The 17,971-nt window shown below is 38.9% G+C and overlaps 1 protein-coding gene across 2 annotated transcripts; it reads right to left on the reverse strand.

Moving 5' to 3' along the window:
- Positions 1–505: 505 nt before the first annotated feature.
- Positions 506–17,119, reverse strand: slc44a4 (solute carrier family 44 member 4). 2 transcript variants are annotated; one of them, XM_041054265.1, is made up of 23 exons: positions 16,898–17,119; positions 11,899–11,947; positions 11,577–11,650; positions 9,190–9,268; positions 8,983–9,082; positions 7,721–7,852; positions 7,455–7,515; positions 7,233–7,353; positions 7,071–7,076; positions 6,437–6,520; positions 5,944–6,056; positions 5,384–5,506; positions 4,746–4,845; positions 4,350–4,442; positions 4,131–4,233; positions 3,519–3,778; positions 3,012–3,106; positions 2,543–2,646; positions 2,207–2,280; positions 1,927–1,997; positions 1,657–1,751; positions 1,481–1,565; positions 506–1,225 (listed from the first exon to the last, which is right to left on the reverse strand). In XM_041054265.1, exons 1-23 carry the CDS (start codon positions 16,935–16,937, stop codon positions 1,119–1,121), a joined length of 2,169 nt encoding a protein of 722 aa, XP_040910199.1. In that variant the 5' UTR covers positions 16,938–17,119; the 3' UTR covers positions 506–1,118. The 2 variants fall into 2 exon arrangements, with proteins under 2 accessions (XP_040910199.1, XP_040910200.1); XM_041054266.1 differs by lacking the exon at positions 7,071–7,076.
- Between the last annotated feature and the right edge of the window lie 852 nt (positions 17,120–17,971).

Genomic DNA, 17,971 nt, shown 5'->3' on the forward strand with positions numbered 1-17,971 from the left:
ATCATTGACTTTTTTTGTGTCGTCATTATCTACATTTTGATTTTAAAAGCACTTGATTAGTTAGCCTCTAGATTGAGAGACTAAATTTCATTTTTTTGAGCAAAATTAAGATTCTCTGAATTTGCTTTTTAATGTGGAAATAAACTGAATATATTTTTGAGTTTGGTTTTTAAACACTGAAGACATCAGAAAATTCTGAGAAAGATACATTTTTCAGTTTTATGATTTATAGATTGACTGTAGAGTCCTAGAAGACAAGAGACATCAGTCAGGCTGTTCTGTGGATAAATATACAGAAGGGAGGGGGGATTTCACAAAGTGATTGAATAAACTGACAATTATGTGATAGACTTGCTAAAAAGAGACTTCTCAGCAGGAGAGCCAGAGAAATGTCATTTGAATTATTTTGTCTGTGCAGAGTCCGATTAAATCTGGCATTTGATCTTCAGCTCAGATGTGAGGTGCAAAGATTACAAACTGATGTCATGTGCAGTCATATTTACAACTTTATTTCATTATTTTCAATATGATCAATAGAATTATGGCCATAAAATATTTGTATTTATAAAACAACCTTTTTACAAATAAAATACAAGTGTAAGAACATTAGAACATTTTTTTGTTATTAAATGTCATTTGTTCCACCTGAAGAAATCTCATTAAGAGTCTTCCATAAAAAATAAAGCCTAAATTTTCCTGCTTTTCAAAGCTGTTTAACTGTATTACATAATGATGATAAATCAGTCTAAAATGTCCACAGCACTGTGAACAGCAGCTGTATGAACAGAAACAGACATTCTTTGAAATAATGAGCCAAAGTAAGAACAACTTTAGAAATCTGTAATGCAGGATAGCTTGTAACAAACAATTACACATTACCTGCATTCACATGCTCAATCCTTCCTTATGCACACTCAGTAACACATATGCACATACACAATAAAAAAAAAATAATTAAAAAGTGCAAAATCAGTTTTGGTAAACTTATTTAGAAGAAGGTGGAGTGTTAACAGGTTAAAAGCAAATGGCAAAGAAATCCTGAAAATCTGTGACACAACATTAATGTAGTTTCATGAAGTCGGGAGGTAAAGAGGGGAAAAGGTCTTCAGTCCTTCCCTTTACCTTTTTTTTTGTACCTTGTTGGATTTGTTGAGGATTTTCATGAGGTTTTTGGACATAAAGTACGGCTTCTGTACAGATCCATCATTACGCTCCAAGTCCTCCACTGTGGGAATGACAGTGTAACAAGTTAAATGTTTGTTTTCTCTGTGTTGTATTACAGCATTATTCAGTTAAAAAAGGATCCAAATAAAGTTTTTAGCTTCTTCGCTTGAAAGTGACGTTAACAAAATTACAGTTTCTCGTGTTTGTGGTAGTCAGTCCACACTGGAAATTAAATCTTAAGTTTGCTCTGTGTAAATGCAACATGTTAAAAAGTGAATGTTCAGGCTTTTATAAACCCTCAGTAAACTGTACTCACAGAAGCAGAGGAAGAGTGTGTCCACGCACATGTTGTACACACTGAAGAATCCATGAGCTATGAGGTAGCTACCAAACACTACAGTCTAAAAGAAAACAGAGCAAGGTGAAACAAAGATAGGATTCAGATCCAATTTCAGTTAGTCCAGTGAATCTGAGTGTAAATTTCTGACTTACAATAATTGGCATCCAGTAGTAGTTGAGGGTTTCAGAGCGGAAGGTGTTGCCTGGTAGCAAAATTCGTCCAGAGAAGAAAAAGAAGGACAATACACCTGGGGAGAAGGAAAAAAAAAAAAAAAAAAAAAAAAAAAAAAAGACTTCATATTCAGCTAAAACCTCATTAACGCTGGCACAAAAACCATTTACACCAATATAACACTAGTTGGAGCAAAATTGTCTAAACAGGAAAATAAAATTCTGGGTGAAGCGCTCTGCTGTCATCCTTACCCACTCCTCCCACCACCAGGAGCTTCCCAAAGAACAGCAGCAGGTCTGTCACTTTATCGAGCACCACAACCCTAAAGGGACACACAGACAGAGTCAGAGAAACATGACACTATTCACTGACTCTCTCAAACACATGCACATACTCTCAGTCTATTGGGCACACCTAGCTAGAACCAATACAGTCTAATACACCAGTCCTGCAATAAATCTCCTCCTTCATGCTTTAAACTGACAGGTGTTTCTATTATTCTTTCAGCATAGAAAACATGTCTTGACAAACCTTATCACATTTCTCATGAGCAGCATGAAAGCATTTTTGGCTGAAACACAGAAGTTTTTCCCATAAATGGCAATCTGTCAAGGAAAGAAAAAAAAAAAAAGGTCTACGTGACACAAATATACATTATACTATATATGAAACTGTTACATTTTAATGATAGTGATATTGTATAAATTATTAATGGCAGTAAAATCAAGTGTTGCCCTGTAAATTCTTTCTTCGAGCAGAGAAATTCTAGTACTTTGGAAGCTTAGGACCATCATTTCTCCTGCTACAATTAAATAAAAATTAAAATAGAAGGGGCTAAAAATAGAACAGTAATATAACTGCACTCACCATGATGTAAGCGTTCCTGTTGAGGAACTTGATGAACTTCTCCAGACACCAGAAGCAGCACTTCATGCAGCATAGTATGAAGCGTGCAACTGGATTCTGCGCCGCTAGAAGACAAGAAGTATAAGCAGCCTGTTACTTGTTTCACCATGAGGGTAACCTGAGCACCTGTAGTATTCATTTATTCACTTTTACAGAACTGAACGTAAAGCACAGAAACAGTAGAGAAAGCTAAAGAAGGGCACATGGTTTCATATGCATTTGTCACAACCACTGAACTGTCCTGGTATTTGTCTCAAGACTAAAGGCTACATTGACAAAACTGCACATGTATTAGTTCTCAAATTTAAGACTTTGTATTTATTTATTTATTTATTTTTTACACACAAGTTTCATAAATATACCAAGCAAATGAAAAAGGTACAATATCGCTCCAGGTGAGATAAAGTGACAATGGGTATGTCAGCCTTACATCTTGTTTTGTGGTCGATGTACTCCAGTATCATCCTCACTATCTGCACCAGGGTCAGGATCAAAGCACCAAATGCCAAGGAGCCCACATGGTACCTGAAATGAGAGAGAAAAGAAAAGAATGAATGAATAATGTCTCATTGGTTATATGACAATGTAACTTAGAGAATAAATGACTAACGACCATGTTAATTCTTCCACTCTTTTTGACACAGGATCACACAGACATTCGGAAACATTAGTATCAGTCATGTAACAGTCTGAAAAAGCAAAGATGATAGCAGCTCCACGCTGTACTGTTTAGCTGCTTCCCCACACTGTTATGTGAGGGTATAATGTGCCCTCTAGTGGATGGAGAGGGAACTGCACTCAGCCAGCAGGTCCTATGATTCAATCTATACTAGAATTATCGAAAAGTCTATGACTTTTAGGTAAAACATTTAAATGATTACAGATTGTAACCCACATTATGTTCAGTGTCAGACATGGCATTTGCTGTTGTTGTTACCTCAGTGAGCGTATAAAGCCGCCACACACAGGGAACATGGGGATATCATCTGGTTTGGTGAAGGCCCAGTAGTAGGAGGCGAAGGCCCCAGCCAGTGTACACTGCCCCAGAGCGATGACAAAGTTGACACACCAGAGAAAAGCCACTGCATTGTAGATCTGCAAATTGAATATGTTCCTCTGGAAGAGCCCTTCGTCGTTGTATTTGATAAAGATGCAGCTGGCTGAAGGGCAGCCTGGGTAATCTGATGAAGTGAAGTTCTGAGAAGGGGGAGATGGAAAAATGAATGGAGTGGAAAACAGGAAAGTGAAAGGTGATAGTGGATGAGAGTGCGTTTGAGCAATACTGATGATATGATGCAGCTACAGTATTACTTTCATCCTGCTCACCACTTCAAGACTAGGCTGACTGGTCAGTAACACCCAGGTTTTGACAGCTATTAAGTCAGCATTTTACAAGGGGAAGATCTATATTATTAAATTATAGTTGTGTCCTGACAGCTGACAACAAATTCCCTCTACCAGCTAATTCAATAAAAGGGGAAAAATGTGAGAAGGTTTTACTCTAGGTCATAGTTATCATCCACTTTGGCCTCATATTTTCACCACTCACCTGAGGGTCACAGTTCACGGTGCCATTGATACTCTTACAGTCGCTCATCGTGGAGTTGAGAGCCACCACTCTGTAGATTGGGTTTCCTGAAGTCGCCAAATATCTACATGCATTAGTTTAAGAGAAGAACTGACACTCTGGACTAAAGAAGTGATAGAGCAGTGTGTTATTAACAGGCTACTTACAAATGTGTACACATAAAACAAAATTAAAGGATACAAAGCTGTGGTGCCCCAGTATGCAACACACACCACCAGGAGGACAAAGGTGACCAGAGGGTACAGCAGAGCAGACATCATGTGACCGATTGCCCTGTGAAATATGGACACGCACATTATGAGGTTATGCCGAGGCCATATGGCATCTTCAGGGTAAAATACAAACCAGGCTGAAGACACATTCATGACGACAACATTTAGTTTTCAAGAAATGGCAATGCTGATGATGATTATTATTATTATTGCTGATCGTTTTTAAAATAATAGCACATCTGAGATATTTTTAAATAAATTCTCTTAAGGGATTAAGAAAATTTAAATTTCTCACAGTTTAACATTAGGTTAATCAGAAATAAGAAAACCTTGTGGACAGTGTTTTTATTTTAATATAACTCACTTGCTGGACTCCTGGATGAGGGCGATGGCTATGAGGATTCTGGTCCGCAGGAAGATGATGGTCAGGAGGATGATCGCCTCCGCCACACATATGATTATCACTGATGGGGAGAAGAGGAGGACCTTACAGATACAGCATCTTAGTTCTATGTCATTTATTAACATTTTTATATGTATTTTCTCTCTTTCTAGTCTCTTCTCTGAGTTTGCTTTATATACTGTCCTTTGTCTGGGCACTGAAAAGGTTTAATAATAATTTCTACTACCCTAACAATGATTTTAAAATGTGAACCCAAAAACAGAAAGCTCCAATACGAGCTACGTAAACAGTTGCGGTAGCCGTAAACCTCTAAACGGTTATCAACTCTTATCAGAGGGATTTTACAATGCCACTAATTAAGTGATGTTGTAAACTGGACATGCAGCTCGCATGTATACCAACATTAGTTTTATTGCATTTATTTACAGATATGGAGGTTTTTTTCCCCACATGGCTTTGATTTTATAATCATTGGTTATTTCCACTTTATATCTCTCAATTCCTGGTATTTTCCCGAGTGAAAGACTGTGAGAAATGTTGATGCTAAAATGACACATGACTGAGTCAAACTGGATGAAAAGCGTTTTAATCAAACTCACAGAATGCCAGCCAGGTCTCTTGCACTTGCAGGTAAACCTTGAAGTTGGTGGTGAAACCAATGTCAGTGATTGTAGCAGCGGCATTCTTGTAGTTGTCATACTCCCAGTAGCAGTGCCATATCCCTGCAAGAGAAACACACCGACAGCTCAGAGGCTACTACAAAATACAATCTTGTCCTATAAAACAAAATACCTCTGATTAAAGAAGACAAACACAGACATCAGACTAAGCTCTAACTGAGCTTGATATCTACCTGTTAAAAAGCCAAGTTAAACAAATGTCATGCAACATTTCCCAACATCTCTGTCTAAATTCACTGAGACCGGTATCTTATCATTAACATTGCTTCCCTCAGCACAAGGGTAGAATTCATTTTTGGTGATGTGAAATTTGGCTGGGGAAAAAAAAAAAAAAAAACTACCTAATTTTTAATAGGTAAAATTCCGAGCTTAAAAAGAATCTGTTTCAGTGGTGGCAATTTTTTTGGGTGGGCCACCTCGAAAACATCCATGTCAACATCACTGTTTGCCTTAAGAAATACTGCAGTTTAGAAGTTTACCGTATGCCCCAGCACCCAGGACTCCTATGATGAGCACCCACACCATGACTGGAGCAGTGAATCTCAGCAGCAACAGGAACAGCATACTGACCACCATGGCTATTAGCAGACCACTGCGAGGGGAGAGGTGGACAGGACGGGGAGGGGCAAGATGTGAAGGAAATCCAAAAAAAAAAAAAAAAAAAAAAAAGATTATGTTAAATATAAAACAAGAGATAGGGTTTAGCGAAGGATGAAGAGTTTTTAATGGGATAAATGTGTAAGTCATATACGACATTAAAAAAAAAAAAAAAAAAAAACAATTCACTGTAAAATAAAAGAGCATAGTAACCTGTGACCTAGAAAAATGTTGTCAGTACTTCATAATAAAACCAACAGCTCAGCCCTGCACTAGATACTAAAATCTGACATCGATGTACAACACAATTGCAGAGGTGGAATTCTATTTGCCAGTAGGTGGCAGCCAGAGGTGTAGTTCTGAAAGTCAACTCACACGAGGATCCATGGCCATGACGACGCAAAGTCCTCAAAGATTCGGACACCGACCTCTCTGGCATTGAAGCCATTCACAATGTCCCTAATGAAAGACAAAAGCAAAGACAAGCTCTTGTTGGTGACAGTTGAACCTTTCAAACAGACGTGGAAAGCAAAGGGTCAGGTAAAACAAATGCAACTAAGAAACAAACGTTTAAATGAAACCTGTTGGAAGTTACTAAAATTCATGCAGTGGTAAAGAAAAGGTGAGTCAAATACTGTGTTCATTTTCATACAGTAAACAACAGCCTCTGTGGGAATTATGGTGTTTTAAAAAAAAATAATTTTCTCTCCACTACATCTCTACTGACAGACAAAGCAAGACAGAACAAAAAGATTCAGACATAACCCCACTCAGCACACAGAGAGAGAGAGAGAGAGAGAGAGAGAGAGAGAGAGAGAGAGAGAGAGAGAGAGAGAGAGAGAGAGAGAGAGAGAGAGAGAGAAAGAAAATTGAGTTTCTTCTCCAGATTGTAAGAGAGAAGAGAGTGTTTCATCTCAGGCCTGTATCACTAAGTTATACACAGCAACAAGAGCAACTATGACTAGCTGCTACTCTACAGGTCAACACAAAGACTCACGAAGCCACTGACCCTCCGCTGGTGATGAGGAAGAGAGACAAACACTGTTATTAATGTGTGTGTGTGTGTTTTTATATGTGCAGTTATCTGTGATTAAAGTGCATATATGAAATGACTAGGTCATTTAGTCTTTATAATCAACATCTGGTGAGGTCCAAATCCACTTTATCTTACCCAGTGCCATTCTTGATGAGGCTGACAGTTTCGTTAACTGAGGAGGGCAAACCAGGAATATTGGAAAAGTCTGAAGGGATCCTCCCCAGTGCTGCGATATCAGGCAAACATCTTCCCAGCACTAACCAGCAGAGGAAAAGAATCAAATCAAATCAAATCAGCCTGATGTCAGCACTAATGTAGACCAGTGAATGAATGAATAAAATGAGTGGTTCCACTCACCAGGGGTTGTAGGCATGTGGAATAAAGGGCACAACTCCTTGTCCACAATGTCTCGAACACTCTGAAAATAAAGTGAAATTATGTGGTTAAAGAAAAAACAAATTTCATGAATGGAAAAAGGACCAGGCTATTTCTACTGGCTGAAATCCAGACAAACTGCTGTCAATTCCAGACACAAAAATGTTCATTTACCAAAAGAAATCAAAACACATTTTCAGCTTTCGGCACCTTTAGAGACACATAAATGGCAGCAGAAAGGGACTTACCAGTTTAGTGTTTGCCAGGTCTATAGATGGCACACAGAGGCTTTGATTGAAAACATCTGCTGGCTTTACACCTGGAAGATATGATTGTAACCCCACAGCCCAGAACGTTGTAGGACATCTTTCCACACACACCTATGGGTCATCAAAGGAAGATGGTAATTTCCACCACACTGGAAAAGTTACAGTAAATTATTCAGTATCCTTAAAACTAGGGCTGAACGATTTTAGGAAAAGATCAATTGCAATGTTCTGGCATATAGGGACCTATTGTGATTTGATTCACAGTTGATTCAAGTTTTTATTTCAAATGTATTTAACAAGAAACATGCATTTACATTCTATAAAGTCCTTGACCAATGGCAGTTATTACAAATGAACTAAAAGAGCCATCTTTGACTGCCTCAACGTAAAGTACTGCAGACAAAAAAAAAAAAAAAAAAAAAAAAAAAAAGTAGGGAAAGTATGCTGTCTGCAGGCAGCGACTTTTCAACTCAAAGTTGTCATTTCAAAATCAAACCAAAATACGTCTCGGTCGTTCTGCTTAACCACATATCAGTAGTTGTGGCACAATACTCGTTGAAGTAGGTGCGGGAGGGTATCACATATCTTCTGTCCGGTGTGTGGAGGAGGTTTTTAAATCCGTCTCCGTGTTAACAGTCACCATGTCCTTGGCAATGAGACCGTCGTTATCTCCCGGTGTCTTCGGCTGCTCTTATCATACGGAGTTACGCTGGAAAACGATGCAACTGTAGTCTGTTTGCTGCTACGGACCTGAGCATCATTTTCGCAAAACTTTTCATCGGACTGTGGTGATTTTTCAGGCGCCGGTATAAATTGGTCGTGTTTCCGCTGGACGTTGCAACTTTAGCGCGACAGGTTTTGCGCAGTACCTGTTTGTGGTGCACGTCTGCAGCATCAAACCCGAAATACTCCCAAATGAGCGAAGTGCTGTTTTTCTTGGGGTTTAAATCCCGTCACTCCGCTTCTGCACCAGCTGAAGCCATTTCATAAATTAAGGAGCAGGTGGAGCAGGTTATACTGATTGCGTTAGCGCGACCTGTCCACGAGCAGCATGCCGCATCTCATTGGTGAGCTTGGCAGGTAGGGAGACGGTGTGTATGTGTCGAACAGTTAACACAGCGGATCCTGGGTCAGCTTTGGCGATCACACGATCACGTTGCCTGACATCGCAATTTCGATCAGAAAACGACAAATCGTTCAGCCCTACTTAAAACCTATAAAAATCTAGCAGCCTCCTCTACCTGTGATGTTGGACACTGAAATCCATTAAGAGCAGTTGCCATGACATTAACAGATGTGGCACATTTGAGGATGTCGAGGTAGAACAAATTGGGTCTGTCTCTGAAAGACAGAAGACAGACAGAAAGAGTTAGTCAAATGCACATTTATTTTTGCCTCATGTATGTGAAAAACTAATATGGAAAAAGGCAAAAGAGAGATTAAATTACTCATTTGGCCCACTGCCACAGAACCATCCAGTTGAGTTTCTCGGATAAAGAACATGCCTGGGATCACCATAGAGCCAAGCTGATAGGGAAAGAATAAACACATTAAAAACAGAGATAAGCAGAGCAGAATAAGAGCCAGTGACGTAAAAGATAACAACAAATTAGTCACACTCCATTATGTCAATTGAGTCACTTCTGTTATGGCACTGACAGACTACTGCAAGAGTTTTTACTTCACACATTTATTGCATTTGTTTGAGAGGAATGTGAAAAACAGTCCACGATGATCTGTCCAAACTTTAGACACTTTAAAATGGAGACTGAAAAACTCTGTTGATCTCCTGTGGGGAACTTACAACTTATTACTGCACTGTAGCTGAACTATAAAAGTCTGGTCTATTGTTATTTTTGTTTATTTGTATAATCATTTCATGTATTTCAGTTCAGTTTAGCATTTTTTTTAAAAGTCTCTTTTGATTCTAGATACATTTCCACTGCAAATGTTTATCATGCTTTATCAACACATTAACCAAAAATATAACCAGTCTAATATTTATAGTGGGTCTAAAATTACCGTTTTTGTTAATGCTTGACAAAATATAAGTATGTCATAAAAACATCTGCAACCACAAGAGGGCACAAAAAGGCACTGTTAAGTTTGATGACTGTCTTGTGTCTATCTAGTTTGGTTTGTATATTGATTATAAGTTTCTGTGGGCACAAGCGTCAAATTAATGCAATATTATGGCCAATAGATTTTTCCACTTAATCACAATAAATCCACTTTAGCCACCCAGCGGTTCTGATTTAACTCCACCGGAGGAAACGGCAGATTATTCGGGACACACTGAGCCACTGACACACATAAGGTGACTGTGTTGCCTATCAGGCCTCTCTGTTGACTCAAGATAAGAGCAAGGGCCCTGAGTGCTGGAATGAGTTTGACGACAGGGCAATAAAGAGCTCACTGGAAATGCTGCTTGTACACCATAAAACCGCAAAGGACGCTTAGTTCAATTAAAAACAAAAGGCCAGAACCTGTTATCTACTCAATGTGAAATTAACATATTTTTTCCAGAGTACACGCATTGAAGAATTGCAGTAGATAGATTCAGTAAAAAGGGAGGTGAGAAAAACCTTTAAAACAAATGCAAACTCTTTAAAAATAATTACTCTAATTCATTGGTAAACAGCTGAAGCAGCACATTAACTGTTTTTTGTTTTTTTGCACTGAACAAAAATTGCAAAACATTAACTGCGCAGAATGACTGAAATGTCAAGCTGAAGCCGTGTATGTTAGGTATCAGGAAATAGTGGCGATGTACTAGAAATGGAGTGAACATAACATACAAAGAGACTTAAACTCAGGAATTTGAGGCAGTGACTGACGAGCACCCAATGGAAGGCTCGAGCAAGTTATAGTGTAGGGTCAAAGAAACACACAAACCGTCACTGTCTGAGGTTTTCATGGAGCAACCCAATTGTGAAATTCTGACAGTTGTGACAACTTTGCTAGTTGCATAGAGTGCATAACAAGACACTGACAACCCGTCTGCTACTATAGTGTTATTTTGATCATCTGCTGAGATTTGGCTGCTGTGGTGCTGTGGGATGAAGCAGCGAGGAGTGACAGAAACTGTTCAGTTAAAGGTATAATGAAGCATCTTGGGAAACAGTCTTATTCACTTCCTTGCAGAGAGTTAAATGAGAAGACTGAAACAATTCTCATTTCTCTATAGTAAATATAAAACTACAAACAAAACCCATCCATAGGTAATTAAATCTGCCTTCCAGCCCCGCTAAGGCCTGGCTAAGCTGCATTTAAATGTCGTACTGGTACCTTAAACAACATACCCCCACCAATGCAGCTCCCTGCCTCTTAAACTAAGGGCTGTCGTCTGCCAAGTCTTGATGTCACCGTCCAGAAAGTTACTGACAAAGAAACTGTCCCATACAAATTTTTATAACGAGTAGATTAGTGCGCTTTAAAAGGTGCCAGTCGGCAGATTTTGTTACATCTGTAAAGAGCTGAGCCAGGTTCGCCGTCTACTCCTGTTCCCAATTTTTATGCTGCGCTAACCAGCTGCACTCTGTAGCTTCCTATTGAATGCACAGATAAGACAGTGATCCTCTCAACTAACTGAGGCAACTAAGTGTATTTCCCTAAATGTTAAACTTTTCTTTTAAGGCAGGCAGCAGAGGGACAGAGAGAATGTAACAAAAACATCAAAGAAGAAAACCCTAAGAACAAGCTGCAGATATAACTAGTAGAACAAATAAGAAGGACCTAGGAGAGACAAGAAGAGGGAGAACAAAAACTTGTCATGGTATCGCTGAGTATGACACAGATTCAAAGACCGGTGTTGGTGTTGTCAGGTAACTCTCACCTAAAATCCCGACTGCTACGTAGCCGAGGATGACTGCCATAAACAGGAAACAGCAGATTATGTCAGTACACCCTCTGATGAAGAAAAGGAGAGAAAGCAACAGATGTAAATGAACTGGCTGAGCTTTGCATCCAAGTTTGCCTTGGGGATGAAAACTGTGACTCTATCAGTCGACAGACACTCAGAAAACACAATGCATTGCAAACACAAGGACCCACACAGTACATCAGAAACCCTTCAGCTGGACTGAGGATTTCGGAGAACCAAAAAGACCAGATGGTGGGCTCGACCACCTAGCCAGTAGCCAGTGAGTCAGGTTCACCTGTTCTTTATGGGTCCTTTGAAGGTCGGGTCAAACTGAGCAGGTTCTCCTGAGAAAAGAGAAAAAACTTTATCAGTCTCATTAATGGCTTTTAATCTCACATATACAATGACCTTTACTGACTGGTGGAGTATCATTTAACATTAATCAGCAACTTCCTGGTTTGTGTTTTAAGACAGATTATCAAGGACACATCAGTTTATCGCTTAGCTTTGTAATAGCATGTATCCTGCTATGCCACCTCAAGGAAAAGCCCTGATGATTGTGTGTGTGTACTATATTTGTGTACATGCAGAAATAGGGGGAAGGTGTTGTGCATACAAAACTCAAAGATGGTTTCTGACAGAGCTTCCTTTAAACATTGGTCAAAATAAATTAAGCATTATAGGGATTTAATAATAATTAAAAAAAAAAAAATCTATGTGTAGGGTATATGTGTCCCTGTGAAGACTACAACAAAAAGACAATATGGAGTCTCCCTGCCCCCTCTTCTTTGAGTTGATGAATTACAGTTTAACTGAATGACGAAAAAGCTTTAAAGACTAGAGAATGAATCTTGTGTTTTTATGGGTTGGCTGACACAGGAGCTTTACACTATAATGACTATGACAGAGGTGACTATTACAGGAAAGAAGTGGCTCACTGTTGTTTCCGGGAACACAGAGAAAGACTGCCAGCAAGAACAATGAAATCCAGTTTGCTTCACACAACACACTGCTTTCATGCTGATTGAAGACTAATTAGCTCATGTTAGTTTCTTGTGCAGTCACAGCACAGAACATTTTACAGGAGTGCAGCATCTCACTAGCAGCTCAGAGTTATTTGAATGAAATTTGAATTCAAATTATGGCTTTCAAAGGTGGGAGAGTCACAGACATTTAATCTTTTTAATGGGAAAACTGACAATCTGAAAACCTGTTTGAGGACATCCCAACTGAAAACATTTCAGTCACAAGAATCAGACCTGTGAGGTTCAAACAGCTCCCACTGCATTATCCAGTCAGGCAGGAAAAACTCAGCAGACTGCTTAGAGCGTCATCCTAACAGGACATCTAATCAAATCAAATCCAACAAACATTTTTAGGCTTTCTAATCCACATCTACAGATGTTTTAAATGCACTTACTGTAAAGTTGTCAAATGAACGTAATGTAAAATGTGCTGAACTGTACTAATGAACCCACAATGGCCCATAGATTTCTGGACTTAACTGCTTTAAACGCACCTTAAATGCACTTTAGGTCTCCAAACCAGGAAATAGCTGATTATTTGGGACACACTCAACAGCTGACACACATCAGGTGATGAAGATTGAAAACAGCATGATTAACAACAAAAGAGAATCTGCATTTCTGTGCTCCAGCATGTACAGTATGTACTTAAAAAAAAACTAACAGTCGTAAAAGGTTGTGTTTCTTCGCAACCTCTTACGGGTTCGTCAGACATGATGAAAAGCCTGCAGGTGTTCCTTCTTCTAGTTAGTTGTCAAGAGTCCCATCTGTCACATGCAAATACTAACATGCTCTGTTCATGTGATCGGTACTCAGGTGTACATTTAGCCAAGTAGTGCACCAATGAAAATCATTTCCCACTGAAGCCAGAGCAAATTTATCTCCACTGGCTATAATTTGAATAGGAGTAAATGGAGACTGTGTCAACACAGTCAGCAGACTCTCACTTTAAGACTTCTGAGTAGGATGCAAATCCTCAAACAGGATGCAGCAGGTCAGTGGCTACGTATATTAAACCCTTAGTACCTGTTTCCATGGAGCAGTGCTACAGTAAAAGCAACAGAAATGTGTGCATAAAATGGTAAATGTAGTTACAAAAGAGTGGCACAGATGACGTCTTTCAACAAACTGATACGGATCGTATGTAAATACCAAGTGCATGAATGTCGATGGACAGCCGTACAGGGAAACAGGAATTTGAAAAATAGACCACACATCAGTTCCCACGTCAGTGCCACTCTGCTCACCAGCTGTTTCCCAAACATTCATTTGATAAAACATTATCAGCAAGAGAACCTGTTCATCGGCCTCATGTTATGCCGCCAGAGTCAGATTTCAGCACTGCTAGGATACTGCTGTGTGTTCAGAGTAAATGACAACAAGTTAAATGGCTCAATGTGATTCAATACACATAAAGGACTTTTCGGTCGCTATACCCTTCGTAAAAAGCTGAAGGAAAGCTTTAAACCTTCAAACCCTGAACCTTAGACAAGCTAGCTGCAGGACATTTTTATGACTGGGATTTGCAAAATCCAAAGTGACGAGTGTAGGGGTCATCAGTTGACCTTGGCTGAGGAGGAGTGGCGCAGAAGAGGGAACAGGTCTCTAATTTTAGATTTTGGGGGTTTTTTTTCTCAAGTTGAGTAACAAAATCAATCAAAACAGTGATTAGACATTTGTGACATAAAGTGAAAACCTTTATGAAAGAAACAAGTCAATTGACCGAAAGGTTAATTTTAATGACTTTTGTACAGACTGTACGGTTTATGGACAAACCCCACCCTTCCCTATATGTCTGTAAAAAGAAATGACAGGTCGGTTAATTAGTACCCTGCAGTAAAAGCAAAAAGAGTCACACTTACAAAGTAAAGTAAAATATGAGGGTAAGGGGCGTATTCATTTAAAGATTTGAGTCTTGAAACTGTTCTGTGACTCCTGACTACATTTATGTTTTAAGATGTCAACAGCCATGACAGCAGGAGAAAGGATTTATTCTTGTTACACATATTCAAAGATGGAGAGTAGAGTCAACTAACAATTATTTTTATTATTCATTGCTAAAGAATTATTCATCATTTAGTGAATAGAATGTCAGAAAATAGTGAAAAATCTTGCTAATTCATCCACATAAATATTTAATTGATTGAATATTGTGCACAAAAGCTATACAGCATTTTTTAGACTACAGTGTTCACTAGGTCTCTTGACTTATATATTAGCTATATTAACCAGGTTGTGTTTTAAAATCTGACTTTTTCCCACGTTGCCCGGAGCAGCTTTAACAAATTTTCTGGTCAATGATTTGCAGCTACAGCCACAGCCTCACTCATTTCCCCATACTTAGGTGTCTACAAATTTACAGAAAAGCACTTGAAATGCGTAACCGCAACAAACAAGAACAAACTCAGAACATGGCTCGCCTTCACTGGGTAACCAGAAGCGGTTTGAAACCTCTCGTCATGGTTATGCTTCAGGAAGCTTTGTCAACATTCAACACATTTTCTACTTCCTCATGAAGGTCGGTTCAACAGTAGAGAGGTAGTAGGAAGCTGATTCCCAATTAGAAAACATGACAACATGAATTTACATACAAAAGCTTAATTTTGAGAACAGAGGTCCAGTTGTCACAGTTTGGCCACGATGAGTGAAGTGTCAGCTCTGACACTTGTCGTCAGCACTTCTGTTGTCACCCTATTATGCAGTGTTTTCTTAAGTTATTTGAGGAGACATGAAATTCGATTGGGTATTTACTTCCAGGGAGGGTTTGTTGGCCGTAGCTTTGCAAAACCTCCCAGACTGTCAACAGACTTGTGACTCCATTAATGAATCAAATGCCACAGAGAGTAAACAGGGATGCATGAAACAGAGAGCTTTACGCGACAGAAAATCTTCACAGTTAGGCCTGAAATGTTTCAGCATCAACAGCTACAAAAGTCACAGAGTATCTCTAAAATCTTTGGTACTCTGACTGGCTCTTCTGTTTGTCTGCATCTTTTGTTTGCATGCTGCATAACAAAGTGATAAATGCAACACGATACTGTCGCTCTCTTTCACAGTGGGAAGCTTGGTTTGGCCGACACTTGTGATATAAGCAGAAGTCTGCCTATATCACACCACCAGCCCTTTAAAGACTGTGAAAAGGGCTGCAGAGGCAATAATAGCTGATAAGCTGACTGACAGAAAATAAATCTGCAACTTTGGATGGATTCAACGCTAGTTTTATGCAACTGTAAACTGAATCTCCTTAACTTCTGGGCTGCTCGCTGGACAAAATAGTTTTTACAATGGCACCTTGTGATTCATCATTCATTCAATTTTACACCATCAATTAACAGAGAAAATTGTCCATATTTTCAGGTTTTAAACTCTTTAGGGAAATAAAACTGACTATCTTTGGGCTAACCACACAAAAATGACAAATTTTCTTTAAAAAAATTCTCAAAACATTAATCAATTTTCAGAATAGTTCTGTCACAGTCACTGTCTCGTGGGATGTTATTTTAAATCAAATTTAACACTGCAAAAGCCTAACATTTATAACTTTTGTCTTATTTTTAGAGACATGAAGAGGTGAACACATCTAATATTTAAAGAAAGGCCACTGTGGGGTCCCAATCCCCAAGTTGGAAACTACATATTTTCTTTTATTTCAATTGATTTTATTATTTTTTTCCTGAGATTCATTTGGAGCAAATTCCAAGCTGCCTAATTATTCCAAGCCTTTCTTCCTTCTTCAGGTCTCAGTGTCTTGGGTGTTTTGACTCATCTACCCTTGTGACATCCCTTGACAACCAAGTTTGTCTGCAAATCATTAAACAGTATTTATTGATGACAATGTTAGTACACAAAGTGACATGAGGAGAAAAACCTAATTTGTTCTCAGAGAAAGATTTCAGTCTTTTTTCTTGGAAATATTTCACTCATTAAACTGTAACGTTTGTACCTGGATTTAGACATTCAACTAACTAAATATGGTGTAAACACTATAGATTTAAATAGGCTGGTTATTACATGTGGCATTTAATATGATCTAGCATAACAGGCAATGCATCAATTACCGTTAACCTAATACCATCCATGTCAAAACTTTCCTTGAAGCCCAAAATTTGGGAAGAAGTCAGTGAAAGTAAATAAATAAATAAAGTTCCAAAAGTAATTAAGCCATTTATTTAACGTTGGTTTGTTTGTCGGATATGTTGTTTGTATGTGTCACCGTCAGACAGTCAGGAGACTCTGAGGTAACTCACGGGTGAAAAACGGTCAACTCACCATACTCGGAGTCCGGATTTGAGTCCTGTTTTTTACCCATGTTCCGCCCTCGCCTCCACCTTTTCCTCCACAGCGTCCGAAACACAGCCTCGTTTTTCTTGCAGCGAAATTAAAACTTTACAAACAACCCCCTAAAATCAGCATTTAAAACGAACCCTACCGCGTCCGAGGGAACACGGTATCTAAGTGAGGAAATCTTTTTCTTCCTGCCAATTGTAACTAGGCAGTGACGACGCCACGAGCGCACCTGCTGAGGGATGCGCACCTGCGCGATGGGTCAAAGATTGTTTATTGCTTTGAGGTATCACTCCTGATTAAATTATATAAACGGCCACAAAGCACGGACCGGGGACCAAAGTAGGTCACATTTACCCAACAGAGGTGGAAAAGGTATTCATATCGTTTAATTCATTACCACATTAAATACATTTTGCTAAATTCTGCCTTCAAATTCGCGCATAAGCATTATAAGCATGTATTTAAAGTATCAAAAGTAAAAGTACTTATTTTGGAGTTTTCCCCAAGTTTTTCCAGTTTATTAAGTCTGCCTTAAAACCATGGTCACACGCCCAAGTGAAGGGTGATTTAGAGGTGATCGTGCTTCCAACTGTCAGTGACAGAGGACGAAAAAACCAGATTCCTTCTGTGCATAAATTTTAAAAAATCTTTCAAACTAGTCCAATTAAGTGGATGCCTTCCAAAGATACCTTTTTATTACCTTTCCATTAAAATTTTGGTGAGAATACTTTATGCTTTTGCTTAAAACTTTGCATGACATCTTCCTGTATTTTAACCTCAAAAAAAGTTTGTGTCTTATCTCTTCCTTTTATTTTATCTCTGACTGCACCCAGTGGTTTCTAGCCCCATCTCTCCTTTTGCTTTGCAGTGGCCTGCAAATGCCCCCTGCTGATACTATAATATACTAGCAAAACACCACACTCAATGACAGCTGCCTTGAATCCAAACACGGCAACCTAAACACTGTACATATATATACACACACACACAATACCATAAATGTAACTTTATAGAGGATCTGTCAGCCACATAATGTTGTAAGCCAGTGAACACAGA

Source organism: Toxotes jaculatrix, chromosome 13 (assembly GCF_017976425.1).
Source record: "Toxotes jaculatrix isolate fToxJac2 chromosome 13, fToxJac2.pri, whole genome shotgun sequence".
Lineage (NCBI taxonomy): Eukaryota > Metazoa > Chordata > Actinopteri > Toxotidae > Toxotes > Toxotes jaculatrix.

Coding starts and splice junctions, on each gene's coding strand:
- slc44a4 (XM_041054265.1), bottom strand. CDS start 16,937: ATGGGTAAAAAACAGGACTCAAATCCGGACTCCGAGTATG. Junction 4,846..5,383: donor AGAGACCTGGCTGGCATTCT/GTGAGTTTGATT, acceptor TCTCCCCATCAG/TGATAATCATATGTGTGGCG. Junction 1,226..1,480: donor CACACTCTTCCTCTGCTTCT/GTGAGTACAGTT, acceptor TCATTCCCACAG/TGGAGGACTTGGAGCGTAAT.